This window comes from Lepisma saccharinum, chromosome 5, assembly GCF_977018435.1.
Source record: "Lepisma saccharinum chromosome 5, izLepSacc3.1, whole genome shotgun sequence".
In the NCBI taxonomy this organism is placed as follows: domain Eukaryota; kingdom Metazoa; phylum Arthropoda; class Insecta; order Zygentoma; family Lepismatidae; genus Lepisma; species Lepisma saccharinum.
Window position 1 is genome coordinate 82,872,075 of NC_139233.1, and position 23,956 is coordinate 82,896,030.

Genomic DNA, 23,956 nt, shown 5'->3' on the forward strand with positions numbered 1-23,956 from the left:
TAAACACATATAAACTCACTTTATGTTGAGAAATTTGACAGATTTAGTGTTTTGTGATATACATTGCATTGTTATTGCAAGTACTGTCAGTACTTCGTATGACCGCCTTTGACCTTCACCTTGGCTCTTTCCGAGCCCATTTTAATCACTGCTTGTGTACAATTCCTTTATCCTTATTCCTTATTTCTTAACTTCAAACACTTGGTTTATGAAATCACATGTTGCTCCGGAGATACAAATAAAGAACACCCTTACAACAATCAGAATGAATATTATTTCATTTGTTATAACCAAACAAATAGCATAAATTACACGGTAAACAATGTACGAGGTATTTTTCCAGGCATTTTTGTGAATGTGCAAAGAATCGTGTTGCCACCTATTCTTCGAACACAGTAAGAGAAAGGATTATGGGAAACAAGATAATATCTTAGCAGACGAACAGTTTAATCCCATAAAAAGTTATAACAATCGTCAATCTATATTAGTTAAAACATTTTCAAAACAAGGAAATGTACTTCTTTTTTAAAATGAGTACAATAATTTGGCCAATATTGTAGAGTCGGTAAGTTTTAGCTTAAGTTTTATCTTGTCGTTGGCACTTGCACGTCATATTATACACTTGTCTTGCTAGAGGACGGGCGTGTTTTCCCTTAGCTCCGCGTGCAGGGGTGAAGTGATTTTCTGAACGTTGTGCTGCATTAAACGTGATTTTCTTTGTGTGTGTGTGTGTGTGTGTGTGTGTGTGTGTGTGTGTGTGTGTGTGTGTGTAATGCGTGCGATGTGCCTCCCTAATGGCGTAGTGGTGACACTGTCGCCTTGTAATCAAGGGATCCCGGGTTCGCTAGCCCGTGGAAGCACATAGTGGTTCGGGCCCCACTTTAAACTGTAGGTTCAGTCCCGATTAGCCTATCTGTGCGTGAAGTGGTCTTAAAACAACAAATCAATCAATTTGTGCGTGTCTTAATATAATACAGTAGACCAACTAAAATTCAACCCTTATTGAAATGAACCAAATAAATATACGATACACGAAGCACGTTTATATTACGACAATAACAATTTTAATCAAAATTATGTTTCATTACAGTAAAAACACTACCACAGAAGCAAAGAAATAAGAAAGACAATTTCATAAATTGACCTGGAGTTCTCCTTTCCCATCTATTTACATCAAAGTGTGAAGTCAAGGTCAGTCATTATGAAATAGATAATAGTCAAGTACATTACTTATTAATAAACCATTAATAAATCAAATGTGGTTATTATTTCTTAAAATGATTTAATCCAAACATTTGGAAATGTTATTACAAAATATATCAATTATTTAATATAGTTTCAAAACACAGATGATATAAAAATAGAATATTTGCATAGTTTACGAGTCATTACCAAAAAATTTTGCTCCTTCCACGCCTCTGGAAAACGGCTCTATGCTGTTAGTTAATAAGTAGTATTTTCCACGAACACTGAAAAGAGAAAGACATAATATTCAATAAGCATTATTTAGTTTTAAAAGAGAAGTTGAAACATCATGCATTATAAATATTCTGTATTGTGTGTCTGTACTTTTTTACACCTTACTCCATACTGATCGTTCATGTAGAGAATCATTTCCTTGTTTAATGTGTAAAAAATATTCACACATACCCAGTGGAAGGTTCATGTCTCATCTCTATTTGTACAAGAGTTAGGTAGCTACGTTCAAGGTCTCGGTTGCGTGACTTTTCGGACACCCTGTAGTTTTTGCTCGACAAAAAATTGATGTTTCACTCACTCTATCGGAATTATCTGGGGAACATAATCCTAGTTTTTGGATATATTCAAGATGGATTTACAGGAAATTCAATATGCATATTGATTTGGACGCTATCTTTCAAATTTTATGTAATTTGTAACATTTTTTTCAGAATTTTTCCTTATTAGAATGTAATAACGGCATTTTTTCCAATATGGCACGTTGGACTCATATGGTTAATGGTTAATGATAAGCTTCCAGGAAGCTACGTAAAAATTTTACTAAAAGAAAAGCTGAAATTAAGCAGAAATAAATCTATAGATATTGGTGCCAGACAAAAGTTTAGCCAATTTTAATAAATATGGGTTAATACCTGCAATTTAAGAGGAATATGAACAACCAGAATTTGCTCCATCAGAAATGAAACTTTTAAACCTCTTACTTCATGCCAAAGAATAGTCTTAATGTACTCTTAACATTGGAACCCCGCCTCCCCCCCAGTTCAGATGAGTATGAAATTAACTTCTCCATGATGTAAGATTATCCTAATTCTGGGTACACGTTGCTACCTTCAACAATTCAGGAATGCATTATGGATATTCTAATAGCTTCACAGTTTGCAAGTCACTAAAGGTGAAATAATTCTAAAAGAGATCCACGAACATGGAAATGCAATTCCACGTGCACATACATCTAACTAACTAACTAACTAACTCTCTAGCCTTCTTAAACCCGAAGGTTCATGGCTGCAGCAACACAGGCCTTCCATCTGTCCCTATCTTGAGCAAGATCTATATACTCTTTTCCATCCCTACCGATTTCCCTTAGGTCCATCTCGACGTTGTCCCTCCATCTTCGTCTTGGCCTTCCTACTGGTCTCTTACCATCAGGTTTCCCAACAAGAATCCTGTAAACTCCTCTTTCCTCTCCCATTCGTGCCACATGGCCTGCCCACCTAAGTCTTCTTGATTTAATTATTCTAATAATATCTGGACATGAATACAAATTATGTAGTTCTAAATTATGTAACCTTCTCCACTCACCTGTCTCCTCATCCCTTTTAGGTCCAAAGATTTTCCTAAGGATTTTATTCTCAAATACTCTCAATTTATGTTCCTCTTTCAATGTAAGGGACCAAGTTTCAGATCCATATAATACTACAGGCAAAATTACTGTTTTGTATATTTTAACTTTTAGTTTCTTAGATATTAAACGAGAAGACAAAAGTTTATGAAGAGAGAAGTAACATGCATTTCCTGAATTAAGCCTACTTTTTATTTCCTCTTTAATATAATTTTCATTTGTTAATATTACTCCTAAGTATTTGAATTTGGAAACTGGTTCAAACGAGTTGTTATCAATAATTAGATTTTGATTATTACATAACACTTGGTTTCGGCCTGTAAGCATATATTTAGTTTTCTCTTTGTTAACTTCCAAACCTATCTCTTTAGCAGTTGTGAAAAATATTTTAGCATTATTCTTAATTGTATTCACATCATCCCCCAGTAAGTCTACATCATCTGCATATGCTAACAACTGAGTCATACCATTTAATTTTAGTCCTTCTTTAGTTTCTTTTACCTTCCTAACAGCATATTCTAAGGCAAAATTAAAGAGCAATGGAGATAATGCATCTCCTTGTTTTAACCCATCAGACATATTAATACCCACACGAATTTTACTTTCTGTTTCACTGGTGCATATTTTTATCATACTAACAAGCTTCTTAGGTATTCCAAACTCTACTAATATATTATATAATTTATATCTTTTGACCGAATCATAAGCTTTTTTGAAATCAATGAATAGCTGATGGACATTTTGATTATATTCCCACTTTCTTTCAAGTGTCTGTCTGATGTGAAAAATTTGATCTGTGGTTGATCTGTTATGTTTAAATCCACATTGATAATCACCTATAATTTCATTAGCATATGGGGTTAGTCTTGTTAAAAGAATGTTAGATAATATTTTATATGTTGTTGAGAGTAGAGAAATTCCACGGTAATTATTGCAGTTCATTTTATCACCTTTTTTAAACACAGGAACAATTATGGATTCTTTCCACTGTTGAGGGATTTCTTCTTTATTCCATATTAAACAAATTAATTTATGAATTTGACATATTAATGAATTTCCACCATATTTAATTAACTCAGCTGGTATTAAATCAATGCCAGGTGCTTTGTTATTCTTTAGCCTTTTAATAGCATCTTTAACTTCAGTCAAGTTAGGTTCTGGAACTAAAGGTTCTGCTGTGTGTACTTCATTCACTTCTGATTTATCTCCTACATGGACATTTAAAAGGTCATTAAAGTAGTTCTTCCATCTATTTAGAATATCGCTTGGGTCAGCAAGAAAATCACCATCTTTATCTTTTATCAAGTTTACTTTAGGTTGCCAGCCCTTTCTAAACTCATTTACACCTTTATATAAATCTCTGATATTTTTATTTTTGCTGTTTGTTTCAATTTCGTTAATTTTGCTTTTCAAGTAATCTCTTTTTTTACTTCTAAACGTGCGGTTAACTTCTCGCTTTATTCTATTATAATTGTTTAGATTTGTATCATCAGAGTTATTTAACCACTTAAGTCTAGCCTGATTTCTTATTTCTATTAGATTATGACATTCATTATCAAACCATGGCTTACTTTTTCTCGGTTTATGGTATCCTATACTTTCTTTAGCTGCTGATTCTATTGCATTACGTATGTGCTCCCAATTCTTATTTACATCTGTTTCATTTATATTTTCATCATCATTTAAATCCTGCAAAACATCAAATCTATTTGACAGTTTAATTTGGTAATCTTTCTTAATTCTTTCATCAGTAAACTTTCCTGTATCAAATTTTAGAACTTTTAGATTTTGTTGCTTATGATTTATCACTGAGAGTCTTTCTCTTAATTTAGCAATTACTAAATAATGGTCACTGGCACAGTCAGCACCTCTATGTGTACGAACGTCAATTATACTAGTATGCCTTCTCTTATCAATGAGAATATGATCTATCTGATTATGAGTTTTACCATCTGGAGAAGACCAGGTATATTTATGGATATCTTTATGTTTAAAAGTGGTACTTTTCACAATTAAATTCTTTGAGGTTGCAAAAGTAATCAATCTTATACCATTATCATTACTTAATTCATGAAGACTTTCTTTACCAATCGTGGGTTTAAATGTCTCTTCTTTGCCAATCTGTGCATTACAGTCACCTAACAGAATTTTCATATCATACTGAGAAAATTTATCAAAGACCTGTTCTAACTCTGTATAAAAATCATCTTTAGTATTATCATCTTTATCTTCCGTTGGTGCATGTATGTTTATTAAAATAATTTTACACCACCTACCCTGTAAAACTGCATATGATATCCTATCATTAATAAATTCTACTGTTTTAAGAGCCGAGGTAATTCTATTATTTATGAAAAAGCCTGTTCCAAAATTATGATTTTCAGTACCACCATAGAAAAAAGTATAATTTTTAGTTTTACAATTCCCTTCTCCTGGCCACCTAACTTCCTGGACAGCTACTACATCTAATTTATACTTAACTATCTCATTAACTGTACACTGAAATGCCCCAGGCCGGTAAAGGCTCAGAACATTCCAGGAGCCTAATTTAATATCGTTATTCCTAACGTAGATCTTATCCTTAGTCCAGGGACCTCCCAAAGTAGTCCCCACCCGGAGATCCGAACGGGGGACTATTTTACCTCCGGAATATTTTACCTTGGGAACATCCATGGCCTTATATTGCTGATTCTTGACATGTCTTTTTACAGTGCAGAGTGGTCAGCTCTACGCCTAACCCCCAATATGAATGGAGGAACTACTACAGAAGACAAACACAAACACATTAGACAGCACAACTACTACACAAGACACACACAAACACATCACAACTATAACACAATATAAACACAAACACACCACAACTACTACACAAGACAAACACAAACAAATTAGACAGCACAACTACTACGCAAGACAAAACAAACATACTAGATAGCACAACTACTATACAAACATACTAGACAGCACAACTACAACACAAGACACATACATACACACCACCGATACTACACAAGACAAATAGAAACACATTAGACAGCATAACTACTACACAAGATAAACACAACCACACTAGACAGCACAGCTACTACACAAGACAAACCCACATACAAGCACATCACAACTACTACACAAGATAAACACAAACACACTAGACACCACAACTACTACACAAGACAAACCCAAACACACTACCCAGCACAACTACTGCACAATACACCCAAACACATAACAACCTCTACACAAGAAAAAAAAACAAAAAAACATAAAGTCACAACTACTGCTACATTTTATGAACAACAGTAATACAGAAATATTGGGAACACCCTAGGGCACGATGTAATTTATTTTCAATATTTTATAAATAATTTCACTTGAAAAATTGAAAAAATATGTATAACATTAGTGACTGTAATTTCATGTAAATGTAACATGGTACATTGACGTAAGATGTGCGAATTTCACAACTCCTCATATAAAGTAATAAACTCCGGTCACTAAACTAAACTCACCTGGTTTCCACGTTGTGCCCCATGTGAGCATAGCCTTGGCGATTGGAGGAGCAGAGGTTCTTCTTAAAGACTGTCCAGTTCTCGCAGGGGACGGCTGGGAACTGTTCTTCGCTCAGAATCGATTCGGCATAATACTCCGGAGCCCTCGTGTGTGAGCAAGAAGCTTTGTCTGCAACAGAAACATAGCCATTGCACTGGTTCAATTACAATGACCAACAAGTTTCCTATCGCAGAAAATACAACTAGCACTGGCTGGAACCATGGACGTCCGCAGGATTTTTTCCAGGGAGGGGCAAGGAAGGTATTTTTTTTCCAGGGGGGGGGGCAAACGAAGGCAAATTTTCACCAAAAATAGCGTTGTTACACAAAAAACATTGCTTTAATTTGAATTTATGCTGGTCATGCAATAATTAACACAGATTATTGTGGCTAAAATGAAATTATATGTGTGAAATACATATTTTTTGGTTGGCTTTCATTTTCCAGGGGGGCCACGGCCCCCCCTTGCCCCCCCTTCCGGACGCCCATGGCTGGAACAGTAGATGAATATGCAGTAATACATTCTCTTCACTAATACATAATCCTAATTTGATTCCTGAGGCGAGATCTTTTCGTTGATATCTGCATATGTGAAATCCAGATGGGCAATTTTATTTTACATTGTACATTATTAACTCTAGTTGTCAAATGAAATAGACTTGATTTAGGTATACATATATCTGTGTAGAATTCCGCTGTCTACAATTTAAGAAAGCAACTGTAAACTTGTGTTCAGACATGACATGTCTAGTCCATCAGTGGAAATTTGTGTACTGTACTGTTCATTACGAGTTTATAGGATGCTAGTGCTTCCAATTAAGCAAATAATCGGATTTTTCTGACATCAAGATTGTTTTGAATTTTAAAAAAATAAAAAATTACTGAAAGCATGTTCTAAAGAAAGTAAAATCCAATTAATATATATCAGGTGGGTTTCATGTGACGTCAGGATGCGCACAGCCGCCATGTTTGCGGACAATTTTACCACAATGCAACCGTTTGTGACGTAAGTGAAACACACCTAATGAATATCGCACCAGTGGCACATTGGAAATAGAAAGAGAGAATAATTTAATAATTCTCTCATTGTTAGTGACAACGCTTCTACGTTAGCACGTAATGTTAATTGGACATTATCCATTGCCTAGTGCTTTTAATTACAAGCAAGCTTGGTCCTTGCCGTCTTATTGATTTATTTATTTATTTACTTCTTCTTTTGGATGGCAAAGTTAAGGCACAAGCCTTTTCTTACACTTAACCATCTCTACTTCACATTTTACAAATTTAGTTGAAATATCTAACAGTTTGCGAAATATAAAACATCAAAATACCAAAGAAAAAAGAAAAAAACACAAAAAGAAAGAAGAAAAAACACACAAAGAGAAAAAACACAAAAAGGGGAAAAACACAAAAAGAAAGAAGAAAAAACACAAAAAACAAAAAACAAAAAGACAAAACACAAAAATACACATATATGCTGTAAAAAATGCACGTACAGCATGAACACACACATAACAAAAATACTTAAAATACAGAAAAGTCGGTCGGTGTTTGGCCTGCAAATTTATATCAAGAAAGGTTTCATTTTATTTTATTTTCTTGTTTTCAGTACTGGTAAGTTGCCTCCAGAAGATGCTTTCTTAATAGTCTTGATAATGCAAGGCGAGCAAAGTTCCAAGGTGCAGAGGTCCTTTTTTTTTTTTTTTACGGGTCTTCAATTAGAATTAGGGAAGAAATCTAGATACATCCGAGTCTTGCGCTCTACAGAGGCTCACTCGTGCACAAGCGTAACACCGTCCGTTCACTTTCCCAGCCCAAGTCTTGGGGCCGGCAGGTGTCAGTCTTGCAAAAATACATCTTTTCTCTCTCGTCTTCAGATGAACAAATTTCTTTTTTCCGGTGAGGGGATCGAACCTGCAACAGACCTTATTACATTGCATTGGATATTACCTCGGGCCATTAGAACATATTTTATTTTATTTTGGACCCTGCCGAAATTATTACTATTATTATTATTATTATTATTATTATTATTAATATTACTATTGTTATTATTATTAACAGTTTTGTTATCATGGCATTTCACTTCCGCGAAGTGTATTCAAAAGATGCTCTCCCTCTTATTTTTTTCACTTTCGTTTATAAGAGCCACAGTCTTGCTCCACTTTCGCGTGCACTGCAATGTACCCTCAGTTTGACTTCACAGACTTTTAATAGGGGGTCCTAGTATGTGGAAAACATTGGTCACATGAATCGCTTTTAGATCGCTTAGCCGCATTATTGGATTCAAGATAGCGGAAATCAAATTTTTAAATCACTTGTTTCTCGGTTATTTCTAAACCGATTTCAACTTTTGTTCTTTTGTTTGAATCCTCTAAAGAAGACATTCAATTTGTGTTGTTATCATTTCTTCGTTAAAATCAACAATACGGCTAGATTATTTCAAAAATATAAATTGGGTACAAAATGTACAATAATATAGCCAAATTATGGTGTGTAAAAGTAAAGATTGTGTTTTTTTAGGCGATTCACAGCTCACACTTTTAATTTACACACCCATACATTTTAAAACCTTGTGCCTAGGTTCAAAACATGCAGTATCTAATGTTCTGTGGATTAACTATTGGCAATAGACAGGTATTCATCGAATCATTACATAACGCCCATTTCCCTTTTGATATATGCAGGTTTATTCATATTATATTATTTACCTAGGTACATAACTTCAACCTTGGCTGTTATTCACAAAATCCCCATTTCAGTGTGCCCTGTGCTCCCTTCTAGAAGAGAGTGTGTAGATTCGTGTAGCCACTGACTTCACGAGTAACGAAAATAACCCTTCAGTACCAAAAAAGGAGGCTAAGGTATGTGTACGTGTGTACCCGGTTTCCCACATGAAATAAACTATTGAAATAATGTGAAAAGAGCAAGTGTGTGTATTAAAAGAAAGAAAGTTAGAGAAAATATGTTTGTGTTATGAATTGTTGTTTTAATTTCACTTTATGAACCAATATGCTAATCGCAACTGGGCCTACAGTTTAAAGTGGGATCTAAGACACTGTGCAATTTGCCTTGACCGGGGTATCGAGTCCGGGACTCCTTGATTACAAGGTGGTGACGTCAACACTACGCCATCCGGGAGGCCACATGTTTGTGTTACTTCATGTGAAAGAATACTCTGTCCCAGCTAACTGTGGAGTAGGCAAACGAAAGCAAGTCTCTGCGCAAGTAATGACGCGAGACGGCTCCACCAATGAACACGTAAGAGGAACGGAATTGCATGGAGTGGGGGGAACCGACTGCAGTTACCAGCCTTCCCAGCAGCATGTACTGCTTCGCTCTGGCCAATAGATTTACTTCGCTTCTCTGACGCTATGCGCGGCCTTGCTCCAGAATTAGCTGGGACAGGGTGTAGTTTTTAAATTGAGTTCCTCCATTCTGTAGCTATCTCAGTACCTCTGTGTACTGGCAATCCCTATTTGCTCATCCATACACATCTGATTTTTCTTTTAGATTTACTTCTTTCGGATGGGGGTTCAAAGAAAATCTATCTTTAATCAAGGAAACAGTAATATTTCTTGCACAAGGTGAGTGGGCTCCCATCACGATCATGTTTTCATCTCGAGAGGGTGTAAAAATGAAGTAGAGAACACTCGTCTTCTTCAACTAGTCTGTCTCAGAAGATTTGTATCTTCTCCTGCTTCAGATTGTTGTGTTTTGCTACTGCTTCCTTCACTCTGGTAATGCTAATAATGTTCCATTACCTTTTGCAGACTATTATATTGATTGATTGATTTGGTGTTTTAAGTCCACTTAATGCACAGTAAGGCTAATCGGGACTGGACCTACAGTTTAAAGTGGGATCCGAACCACTTGTGCCTCCACCGGGTATCGAACCCGGGACCCCTTGATTGCAAGGCGACGACGCTACCACTGCGCCATCGGTGAGGCCCCCCACAGACTAATATAGTTTTCTGCCAGACCCATGTCCATATCCACACTAACAAAGTGTCTACCTGAAGAGGTCACACCAAACTCTTCAGATAGTAACTCCTAAGTATAACTCAGGCAAGTTTTCAACCAGCTTCAAGCAATATTGTGAACAAAGAAACTACCCCATGGGAGTAGTTTATCTTGCCAAACCCGAAGTCAACAGAAATTACTTGAAGCTACCAGTTTCCATCTCGAAGAGTCTCTGAGCACTGAAATGATGTCCATCTTGTCTTGCACCTTGCAGTTGAGCTGAGCAAACCTTTTTGCATGCAGGGCCAGTAGCTACTTTAGCAATTGGTCGCGGGCCATATTACATCGTATTTACACTAAACTTAATGCATAAAAATTAAATACGTATATATTAAGGTAAGGTGAACCCAATGTGACCCGCTAGTCGTGGTTTGGCGGTCCTGGAATATAGTACATGTCCTAATCCACACTTTCACTTGTACCCACAAATCCCTTGGGTATGGACTGTAAGTAGCCGATTTTACCACTGAAACGGCCGAGGTGCGGAATCTTAGCTCGTTACTTTCGAGTCACCCTGCACCATAAATGGGCTTTCTCGGCGTAAAGTTTAACAAAAGTGATTGACCTAATCTTAGAAAGCAGATAACCTTGCATAACAGATGGATTTCTTCCATACACCATGATTTGGCTATAGGTGCGTTTCATCTACGTCACAAACTGTTGCATTGTGGTTTCGAGCAGCCACGATTGAGGCCAGTTCTTGGAAGCATACGGAATGCAAGCGGACGGGCAGGAGATACGAACACAGACATTCGTTATTTAAAACAAACGTGCAGTTCGTGTGCATCCTGACGTCACATGAAACCCACAGGGGGTTGCGCAGGTTGCGCAATCGAGATTTTTGGGAGGGATTTTTTACCTTCAAATAATATAAAATTCAACATTTATATACACCTTAAAAGCACCATATTTAATCCATTAGATAAAGAAAAGAAAGTGTTCAAGGGTATTATCGAATGGGTGGGGAGAGAAATATCCAACTCTTACATATTAGGCCTTTATTGACACGTGGGTTCTGGCGGGGGGTTCTGAATTACACGTTGGGGGGGGGGACAGTATCCAAATATAGGTCTTAGATTATGGCGGGTATTTTAATTAGAGGAGATTGAGCATTAAATTGAGATGGGGTATCCAATTCTTGTGTATTACTATTGTCTTATACTGTTGCGAAAATTCTGGTGTGGATACTGAGAATTAATTTTTTGGAGGAGGCAATATCCACTCGTCAATATTAAAAGTCTAAAATTGGAATGGAATTTTTTGTTGAAGGATTTATTATTAAATTTTAAGGGGGAGATAGGAAGCTCTAGATGAAGTGTTAAATCTTAGATTGTCAAGGGATTTCTGTAGTGGAGAGAGAGATGAGATATTCAATTTTGGAGACCACATGTTTTTGACCCGGGACGTGCCAAAAGAGAAGCAAAGGAATAACTATCTCGGGATCCTAAGAAAGTATTAACACCCCATTAAATTAATATTCTTGAAAGCCTGCAAGGAAATGGATTAAAATTTTCGTGCTCGCTTCGCTCGCAGTTGTTTTTTTGCGTGAATGCGTGTTTGGAGCATTACGGAAGTGATTGTGAAGTTTTATACTATAGCTTGCATTCCAAAACATAAGCGATATTCTCGATGTTAATTAATAACATTACTTCTTAAGATATAATGCTTTGGTTAGTATAGCCTACTGCTTAATTTAAAGCAAGTGCATCATACGGAACAAAAATATATCGAATCCGCATTTCAAACTTCAAGTCACAGGAAAATTTTACTTTAACATGTTACAATTGCACTGAAGATAAAATCCACTTAATTATTGTTAGAATTAGAATTAGAAATTCTTTATTCATGGGCGAAGTTCAGCCTGTGGCTGGTCTACCACTTAACCCACAAAATCTAGTACAATAAAAGAAACAAAATATAATTACTACTATAACATAAGAATTACATTACATTTTCATTTCTAAATATTTCAGTAATTAACACTCTAAAAATATAAAAATAATTTTACTCATTCACCCACATCAAAGTAATTGTGAATTATAATGAATTAATTATAATTATGAATTCAGTAATTAACACTCTAAAAGGATAAAATACAATTTTACTCATTCACACATCAAAATGTTCGTCTTGGGTTCAAATCTGCTCATTTTTTTGTTTTGATTTCAACGTAAGCATGCTGAATTTAGTCATGTGTACAGAGGCTCTGTCCCTGCTCATGTAGAAGTACTTCTGTTGCTGCCCTTTTAAAGTTGTTGTATGTCGCACACGAGGTAGCATCTGGTGGCAGCGCATTCCAACAATATGCAAAAGCAGCTTTGAAGGATGACAAGAATATGGATTTTGAGAATCTGTCTTAGAGTGTCGAGTCGTGTAGTTGTGTATGTCGTGTCTAAATTGGAGTCTGTCGTATAAGTATGTCGGTGTTTTTGTTTACAGAATTTTGAATATTGTGCAAATGAGTTACTAAAATATATTTATATATATATTTCAAGAAAACCTTGGCGGGGGGGGATGAGTTTTTTTAAAGAAAAACCGTATTATGTCATTGCCCTGAGCTTAAGAATTTCTAACTAGGTTTCTGTAATGTCTCGAGAAACAGAATTGGTCATGGGGCTGGAGCTTGTTATTTGGTTTGCCAAGGTTGAATTTTCTATCTTTATCTTAGGTTGTGGAACAATTTGTGTTAAATACTGCAGGGCTCCGATGAAAATCCTGCGATGTGGCGAGGAGAGCCGCCACTAACTAAGCTCAGCCCCTGCTGCCTTGCAGGGAGGGGAGGTATCTCCAAAGGCTAAGGGAACGATACCCTGACAGAAAACCAAGGGTGATGCAGACTCGTAAGGCATAGTGAAGCCAGCTGCCCTACGGGAGTAAACCCTAAACAAATCCTGGTCCTCCAAGAATGGGGGTTGGGCGTGGGGCCGACAACCCCATCCCACAAAAGGAACCACGTTACGAGACCTCAAAGAAATGTAGCCGGACAGATCTACCGACGACGGACTGGTGTGAACAATGGACAAGCGAATTATGGAAAGGGAAGGGATCTATATGTAAGTAGCTGGAATGTGCTATCTTTGTATAGGGCAGGTGCACTGAGGATGTTGCTGGATCAACTAAATAATTATAAGCCTGCGATAGTGGCATTGCAAGAAGTACGTTGGATCGGAAAAGGAGTTTTGGAAAAGAGAGAAGCAACTGTCTTCTATAGCTGTGATGAAAGGCTGCATATGCTAGGAACTGGGTTTATAATACATAAACAACTAAAACATCTAGTGATAGGATTTAAAGCTATAAGTTCAAGATTATCGACGTTAAGAGTTAAAGGAGAGTTCTTTAATTACAGTATAATCAATGCACATGCACCCACGGAAGTATCCACAGATGATGTAAAAGAAGATTTCTATGATGCGTTAGAGAAAGCATTTGATTATTGTCCAAAAAATGACATAAAATAGTAATTGGAGACTTTAATGCCCAGATAGACATTGAAGACGTGTATCAACCAACAATTGGTAAACAAAGTATGCATAAAGTAACAAATAACAACGGTATGAGGCTAATAATGTTTGCAGCATCTCGGAATCAAGTAATAACAACAACTCTGTTCCAGCACAAGGATATTCATTAAATGACATGGAGAGCCCCGGATGGAAAAACTTACAATCAAATTGACCACATGCTGATAGATTGTAGACATAGATCAGATATCATTGATGTTAGATCTTTTAGAGGGGCTAATATTGATTCCGACCATTATTTGATTATGGGAAGTATTACAGCAAGAATATCTAATAGTCGAAAAATGAAGGCGACTAGCCTGATTAAATTTAATGTCACGCAGTTAAGAAATCCAACGGTGGTTGAGATTTACAGAAGTAAACTACAAGAGGGATTCGTCGGGATGAAACCGGCAGAAATGGAAAATGTAGATGAGAGGTGGGATAGATATAAGCTGAGGATCAGTAATGTAGCAAAGGAAATACTTGAAACACAAAAGCCAGTAAAGAAAGAAACGTGGTTCGATGAGGAATGTCAAAATGTAACCAAAGAAAAGAATGATGTATATAGGAGGATGCAGTAAAGAAGTGCAACAAGGAGAGCTAGGGATGAATATCAAGAGAAAAGAAGGATTGAGAAGAGAGTCCATAGGAAGAAAAAAGGGAATGGATGAAGCAAGAGATGAAGCTGTTGGAAAGCCTGCATGAGCAGAAGAATGTAAGAGAGATGTATAAGCTGGTAAATAATACAAAATATGTTTTTAAGCCAAGGAAAACAGTCTGTAGAAATGAAACAGGCGATATAATTAGTGACAGTAATGAAATTTTAGAAAGGTGGAGAAGGCATTTTAATGATGTATTGAATGGCAGTGCAGATGTAGCAGGTATACTGGAAGAAGGATTAAATGAAGAAGAGGAAGGTGAAGAGGGCATAGAAAGTCCAAAGTTAGATGAAGTATGGGAGGCAGTCAAGATATTGAAAAATAGTAAAGCACCTGGGATAGATAACTTGCAAGCAGAGCTGCTTAAGCATGGAGGCGAGAGTGTCATTAGAGGCTTGAAGGAAATAATAAACATAATCTGGAATAAGGGACATATGCCAAGTGAATGGAGGACGGGTATCATAGTACAATTCGCAACATCTTATTTGACCGCCTCGAAAGAATTCTAAGTCCCGAAATCGTAAACTTAGCAACATTGCAATTCAGCTCCAGGTGAGAGTAGCCAACTATGAGTAGGTCCTTCCACTAGACGATAAACGCTGCGGTGATAGGTTTTCAATTTAACACTTTCCATGAACTTAGAAACTATAAACCGCTATTATAATACACTATCAAACGGATATAATAAATTGGAAAAATAACCTTGAACGATATTTACGATTCTGCTTGCTCGACTTGAAATTTGGGGGGTTTGAAACACTGAAGTAGTATAATTGGACCTACAACCAGCACGAGAAAGTATGAACCCCCTCAGGCAGATTTGCCTACACTTAAAACTTGCTCAACATGCCCATATGAGCTTTTTGCTCAAGTGTGGAACCCCGTCTAATCCAAGATTTTTGTAAAAATACCCTCGGGAAGTTCCTGAGAAAGTATGACCCCCCTCAGATTGATTTGCCTACACTTATAAAAGGCACATCTGCCAGATTGTTGTCCATAAATTTGTTAAAAATAAGCCCCTCTTGATATTTTTTTTGGCCACACTTAAAACTAAGCCAAAAATGCTCATAAGAGCCACACCCACACATATTTACTTCCGGTCCACTTCCAGTCCACTTCCGGTTTGCCTACTTCCGGTCCACTTGTGGCCTATTTCTGGTTTATTTATATTGCATCATGTTTTGCAACAAATTATTACCCAATATTAAGTAACAAATTATTAGACGTGTTGTTTTCTGATTGGTTGCTTATGACATAATGTAATGATGTGTTATATTCTGATTGGCCTATTGTTTCAGATGTTTTCAATGCGGTCTGTGCTTAGGCTATATAAAGAGATTTTGCATTGCATATCAGCCAGTATTGTGAGAGTTGTTGAAGAGTAAGGGTGTATTGTTGCAGTGCTGCTTATATTTTTAAACACAAAAATATTGCAAATTTATATAAATTGAATTACAAATCTATTTGATTTAATAGACAGAATTTTTGACAACCTGTCATAGGTTTATTAAGTATAGAGTTTTGATTTGAACCCCAAGAAATTTTATATAAATACCAAAGCCAAAAATATTAACACACATACATACATACACACATACACTAAATATACAAAACACACTGCTGAACCAAACTGATATTTTTTTATTAAGCATAAAATTTTGATTTGGACCCCAGGAAATCTTATATAATAAACAACAACAAAAATGCCAAATCAAAAATATTGTAATCAATGCAAGAAGAATATATCCAGCTCCAATTGGGCTAAGCATCAAAAGAATTGTAATCCAGACAAATGCAGAACTCCCACAAAAATATGCCCTAAATGCCATAGAAAATATAATCTGGAATATTTCACATATAAACATAAAGGTACTTGTTCTGCACAGTCATCAACATTGCCCCCACAACCATCTACATCTGGTCTGAAAAGGAAGCATGAAAAGGATTTTGAATCAAATCTCAAACCTCTTGCATTCTGTAGCCCAGACCCTGAGGAATCTTCAATTACATCTTATCAATTACATGAACCTTCCAGTTTTTGTTATGTGATTGTACAGGATGGTGTTGTTAGTAAAGAATATTTATACATGGGAGCAGATGCCATCAAAAAATTTTCACAAAGAATAGAAAATGAGTGCCATGACATAGCATCTAATATCTTATTAAAATCAAAACCCATGTTGCCTTTAACAGAGAAACAGATTGAAGATTTCAACAATGCAGAAAAATGTCCGGTATGTGATTCTGAATTTTCAGATGCAAATATCAAGGTTCATTCATCACCATTCTCATACAGATGGTAAATTCTTAATGGCCCTGTGTAATAGCTGTAATATTAAGATCCAGAGACCAAAATTTGTCCCTATATTTTGCCATGGTGCATCCAATTATGATTTTCATCATTTGATCAGGTACGAGGGGTTTGACAAGCAGAATTTAAATATTTTAGCTGAAAATAATGAGAAATATATTGCCATTAGCAAAATAATTAAAGTTAATGGTGTTCCTATTCACTTAAGATTTCTTGATTCATACAGAATTTTATCGGCTAGCCTGGCTACACTGGCCACTCAATTATCTGATGATCAATTCAAAATTACATGTGCTTTGTTTCCAAATCAGGACCTGAAATTAATTAGGCGAAAGGGTGTATATCCATATGATTATGTTACAGATTTTTCTAAATTTGATGAGTGTTCTCTGCCACCAAAATAACAGTTTTACAGCAAAATCAGAGCATCTGGAATCACTGATGATGATTATCACCATGCCCAGTTGATGTGGAACAATTTAAAATGCCAGACATTTGGTGATTATCACAAGGCATATTTAAAACTTGATGTCACTCTCTTAGCTGATATACTGCAGCCATTCAGAAAATCTTCCATGCAAAATTATAAGCTGGATCCAATGTATTTTTACAGTGCTCCGGGCCTAGCATGGTCTGCAATGTTTTTGAACACTAAAATGCAATTGGATCTGATCCAGGATCAAGATATGTATCTGTTTATGGAGCAATGTATAAGAGGAGGCATGGTGCAATGTTCTCAGAGATATGCCAGAGCAAATAACAAATATTTTCCTGATTATGATCCAGCACTGCCATCAAATTATATACTTTATGTAGATGCCAACAGCCTCTATGGTTATGCCATGATGAAAAAACTGCCATATGTAGGGCTTGAGTGGGTTGAAGATTTCAATATTGAAGATCTTAAGGATTTTGATGACAGTAATTATGGCCTCTTCTTAGAGGTTGATCTGACAATTCCAGATAATTTACACAATAACTTTTCTGATCTGCCCCCAATTCCTGAGGTTAAGTGCTTACCTGGCTCTAAACAGAAGAAATTGATGATGACTCTAGAGCCAAAACAGGGTTATGTCTTATATTACAAAAACCTCCAGTTCCTGATGCATCATGGTGTTCAAGTGACCAAAGTTGGAAAAGTTTTGAGGTTTAGGCACTCAAGATGGTTGAAGCCATATATTGATACAAACACAGAGCTTCGAACATCTGCAATCAGCCAATTTCATAAGACCTTGTTTAAATTGATGGTCAATTCAGTGTATGGCAAAACAATTGAAAATGTCAGAAAACATATTGATGTTAAAATAATTACTGACCCCAGCCGGAGCAAAAAATTGATTACAAAGCCTAATTTCAATTATAGAAGAATTTATGATGAAAATATGGCACTCTTCAACATGAAAAAAACAAAAATTAAATTTGATAAGCCTATTTATGTAGGGGCTGTGATATTGGAATTGGCCAAATTACACATGTTAAAATTGTATTATAATGTGTTGAAACCTTTTTATGGTGATTGTGTAAATTTGATGTACATGGACACAGATAGTTTTGTTCTTGATATTCAAACAGAAGATGTTTATCAAGATATAGCACAGCCTGAATTGTTTAAATATTTTGATACCACTGAACATTCAAAAATTAAACCCCACAACAAAAAGGTGCCTGGCAAGTTAAAAGATGAGACACTTGGTGATGTTATTGTGGCATTTGCTGGGTTAAGGGCCAAGATGTATAGTTTTGAAACATGTAGTGGTGTTGTTGCCAAAAAGGCCAAGGGCATTGATCGGCGCAAGCTTCGAACCAAAGACGACGGCGGCGGCGCGCGAGTGGGGGGAAGGGGGGGCGAAAGAACGGGTTGGGGGCAGGAGGGGAGAGAGAGAGAAAAGTAAAAACAAAAGACGAGACAGCCGCGGCCTGCGCAGGCGCAGACGGTGACTTTTGTGTATCATTGGCACACAATGTGAATTCGGTTCCTTCTGGCTCCTCGGCGAGAGAATCATCTCCAAAGATTAGCTCGACTAGGAGAGAGAGAGAGAGAGAGAGAGAGAGAGAGAGAGATTCGAATCGAGGTCACTGATCTCCCTCCCCCCGTTCAGCCCCTCTATCGTCCTTTGTGTAATAAAACCATGGCGGCTGCAGGCAGAGTAACTGTGGACAAAGAGTTTGAATTTGAGGATTACAAAAATTGTCTCAAATCATGTAGCACAATCAGAACATCAGAAAATAGAATTCAGAGTGTGGATCACTTATTGACTAGCAATAATGTAAGAAAAGTGGCTCTGGACCCACATGATGATAAGAGATGTATTTTATCATGTGGCATACATACTCTACCATGGGGGCATTGTGATTTGAAAAATGGCAATCAATGCCCAATTACAGAGCATGATTTGAAATAAATAAACATGCCTATGAACTTATTTGGGTTCAAAAAACAGGCTATTATGGAGCTGCCAACACCACAACCCTCTTCTGATATGATATCTAAACTAAGTGCTTTGTTAATTATTCATCTGAACAGCATACTTACAGATGTTGATCATTAAACGGGTAAAACATTGTACATATTTAACAATAATATAAATCATTACCAGTTACCTGTAGGTGGTCAATTGCAATTTATTACAACCCCTGAGGGTAATGTCAAGATTACAGTAGGGAGAAATATTTATAGAATTAAGCACTCATACATGATTTCTGGCACTGTATATACTGTTTCTGCTGGTGACTGCTTATATATTGAGGTCCCTGGATCCTATGACAAGCTTATACCTTTTTTTATAGAATTAAGAATTAGATATTCAATAATAAATAACCACTAAAACAAAAATGCCTAATGATATATTTGGCCATACAAGACATGAAGATCACAGTGATGAGATTCTGATGCTTGATGTCAGAGTCAAGAAATTAAGAAGTGATTTACAAGCTTTACAAACCACACTCAATGCCAGTCTTCAATTAGAAATTACAAATTTACAATCACAATGCATGGACCCTCTTCTTAAAGTTGACTCAGAACTTAAATTATTGCTTCAGAAATATACTGATTTGGCCACATTGGATAATTTTCAAAGTTTAGAAGAAGCTGTAGCAGCTCTTCAAGCCAAATTTAAGACCCAGGCCACCAACTCTGAGCAATTGAAACAACAATTGGAAGAGCAGATAAATAATGTCCAGACACAGCTCCAAACAATTGTCAAAAGCATAAAATCACAAGAAGATTTTGATCTAGTGATTTCCACTCTAAAGGAACAGATTCAATCACTCCCGATACCTAATCTCGACCCCTTGAACAATGCCATAGCCGAGGTTAAAGAAAAAATTGAGACACTTGAAAATTTTATGAACAACTTGCCATCTTCTGATGCTTTGAGTGCAATAACTCGGAGTGTTGCCAACATCAAGCTGCAACTTGAAACATATGAAGATTTTGGAAAAATTCAAAGTACCATAACCCATCTTGAGGGTACAATAGCAGCAGTGCAAAGTGATTTGACAAATATACAAGGTGGTTATAATTAAAGTGACGGTGTTCAGAGTGGTACAGCACGGGCTGTAATGAGAATAGCAGTCTGAAACTTCGTAGATATGCTAATGAAGCAATGCGCTCGCGAATTATGCAAAAAAAAAAAAATAGTTCCAATTCTCGCCACCAGGGTAAAAAATGGCGCTGTAAGCAGTCAAAACGTGGTATAGTTACAGGAAAAGGCAGGAAAGATCAAACACATGAGAACAATGGTTCTGGCATGTTTATTAGGAACTATGGTTACAAGAACTGTTCAATATGGCCTCCCAATTCAGCAACATGCTGCATTCGTAACACGGCATGGTCGACGGTTGCTCGCAGCATGTCTGGTGAAATCTGAGCGACATGTCGTTGTATGCTAGCCTTCAGATCAGGCAGAGACCGGACATGTCTCTGATAGACACGATCTTTTAAATATCCCCACAGCCAGAAGTCACATGGATTAAGGTCGGGGGATCTGGAAGGCCAATCATCTGGAAACTGCCTAGAGATGATGCGGTCATTAGTGAAGGTTTCTCGCAGCAAATCTTTCACGTGGCGAGCGACATGTGGTGTTGCCCCATCTTGCATGAAAATGGTGGTGTGTTCACAGTTCCGTTCTTGCAAAGCTGGAATCACGTGTTGCACAAGGAGGTCCCTATAACGTGCAGATGTCACTGTACACCTAACAGGCCCTCGAGGTGTCATCTCCTCAAAGAAAAACGGACCAAAAATGCAGGAGCTAGTGAACCCACACCATGCAGTCACGTAAACTGAGTGCAATGGTTGTTCCTGCACAACATGTGGACGAGTGGAACCCCATATGCGACAGTTCTGAGTATTCACTGTACCGACCAGAGTAAAATGCGCCTCGTCAGTCCACAGAATATTCCCCGGCCACATGTCATCCACTTCCATGCGTGCCAAAAACCGATGGGCAAACTCACGGCGTTGTGGAATATCTTGGGGTTTTAATTGGTGCACAATTTGAATCTTGTAGGGATACCAGTGTAAAATGCACCGCAATACCTTGCGAACTGTTGACCAGGGGAGTGACAATTCACGTGCCACAGCTCTAGCACTGGTTGCAGAAGTTGAGGCATGTGCTGCACGGTCAGCTACAGCTACAGCAACTTCGTCCACAACTTCCACGGGGATGGGCCGCCTTCCTTTCCCTGGTGCAACACCCAATTCACCTGTTTCCTCGAATTTCTTCATCATCTTCTTCAGCCCATTAATTGACATGGGCCCTCTTCTCAGCCCTTTCTGTTGGCGATATTTCCGCAGTGCAGCGTTACTATTGCTCCCATTCTGGTAAAACAACTTCACTAGCAGTGCACGGTCTTTCTTCGCAATAGCCATTGCTTTTTACACGGGAAAAATCAAACTTTTAATGTTCGGCGAACATTCACATCACTAAAGGAAAAAAAAAGCAACAAGCGTCACCAACAAAAACCAGGGAGCTCACACAATGTTTAGGCAATGTCACCGACTTTGACGTCAGAGTTACGGAAAATTCCACGTTTTGACTGCTTACAGCGCCATTTTTTACCCTGGTGGCGAGAATTGGAACTATTTTTTTTTTTTTTTTTTTTTGCATAATTCGCAAGCGCATTCCTTCATTATCATATCTACGAAGTTTCAGACTGCTACTCTCATTACAGCCCGTGCTGTACCACTCTGAACACCGTCACTTTAATTATAACCACCTGGTACAAGAATCCCGCCTGCCCGGTATTGTAGATACCCTTGTTAGTGTCCAGCAACAGATCACAAAACTTGAAAACCTCAACACTGAATCTGAGCTATCTCATTTTCATCACTTGATTGATGATATCCAAACAAAGCTTGAAATTTTACAACAATCAACACCCTCTCAGGCAGATATAGCCCTGCTCCAAAATGCTATGCAAAATGTGGCTGATGCTTCTGAATTAAACAATGTGAAATTGGCACTTGAATCTTTGCAGAATACTGTATCAAATCTGCCTACATCACAGGAACTTAAAAATATTAAGAGAGCTGTGAATAGGATATTGAAATCAGAAGATATCAAGAATATCCAGACAGAGATCAAACAACTTACTCAGACAGTGGCCACTCTACCAACTAATCAACATATTAATGAACTGCATGCCCTGTTTGAGGATATCAGAAGACAGGTCCATGATCTTACTGCTCAAAATTCAAAATTGGCAGTTATTGAAAATTTGCAACAAATTGTAGCTAATATCAAGCAACAGCTAGGGACCATGGAATCCAATCAAGCAAATGCTCTGTCTGTTTTTGCCACCCAGCTTCAAGAGATTGTGCAACAATACAAGAAACTTGTTGTGGACATAAAAATCAAGCCAGGCCATGATGATGTTGTTAGGACCATCAATGAGCACCTTGAATCTGTAACAAGCAGATTGCTTACAGCAGAAAAAGAAATAACCGGCATAATTGAGAATCCAAAACATACAGTAATTCTTGAATTGTACAGCATCCCCAACAAAGAATATGATTCACCATTTACACCAGGTGGCAAAATATATATGCTGTCCCCTGCACAATTTTATTACCAGTTTTTTGTTGGGGGCACACTTAGACCAATCAAGATCAAATATTGGCTTCAACCACAGGCACACCACTACCCTACCTTATCAATAACAAATGCTGATAACAAAGCAAAAATCACCAGTGTAGAGTTAGAGGATTTTACAGACCCCAATACATTAGAAACAGCCTATGTTGAAGATGATGGCTCTCTGGAATTTAAAATAGAAATAGGGGACAAATTATATTTAGAAAATCCTGTAGTATCAGCTGCTGAACACCCCATAGTTGCAATATTCTTGTTTTCATATTATGTCTAGAGAAATTATTGTTGATGAATTACACAGACAAGCCAGACATAATTATAAGAGACTGCCAGTAGTTACAAAAAGCATAGATGATTTATGGCAGAGCGACTTGATTGAGATGGCAAGTGGACAGCTGAAAAACTTAGACAAAATCAACAAGGGCTACAAGTATCTACTCACTGTAATAGACACATTTTCAAAATTTGCCTGGGCTGTGCCACTCAAATCCAAGACTGGAAAATGTGTTACAGAAGCCATCAGGACAATCATCAATCAGAGTGGAAGATCACCGCGCTATTTGCAAACAGATAATGGCAAAGAATTTTATAATTCTGTGTTCCAACAATTTATTAAAAGCCAGTCAATACAACATTATTCGAGTTACAGTGATCTCAAAGCCTCAATTGTAGAGAGATTCAACAAAACCCTAAAAAATCTTATGTACAAACAATTTACACTTCAAGGTAATTATAAATGGATTAATATTCTTCCAGAACTTCTACATAAATATAACAACTCGGTCCATTCCACAATCAACATGAAACCCTCTGAAGTAACTCCATCTGATGAGCAAAAATTGATCAGGACTGTTTATTATCCTAGATACCAGCCAACAACAAGAAAGACCAAATACAAGGTGGGTGATCAAGTAAGAATCAGCAAATATAAGCACTTATTCAAAAGAGGCTTTACAAGAAACTGGAGCACTGAATTATTTACAGTGGTTCAAA

The 23,956-nt window shown here is 37.1% G+C and overlaps 1 protein-coding gene across 1 annotated transcript in view; it reads right to left on the minus strand.

Moving 5' to 3' along the window:
• Positions 1 to 734: 734 nt before the first annotated feature.
• Positions 735 to 23,956, minus strand: part of LOC145987911 (pancreatic lipase-related protein 3-like) — a 140,288-nt gene continuing 117,066 nt past the window's right edge. The window contains exons 6-7 of the mRNA XM_083122720.1: positions 6,334 to 6,502; positions 735 to 1,469 (exon numbers count right to left, since the gene is read on the minus strand). Of these exons, the coding sequence (XP_082978846.1) occupies positions 1,379 to 1,469; positions 6,334 to 6,502 (260 nt within the window). The 3' untranslated portion in view covers positions 735 to 1,378. The remainder of the gene's footprint in view (positions 1,470 to 6,333; positions 6,503 to 23,956) is intronic.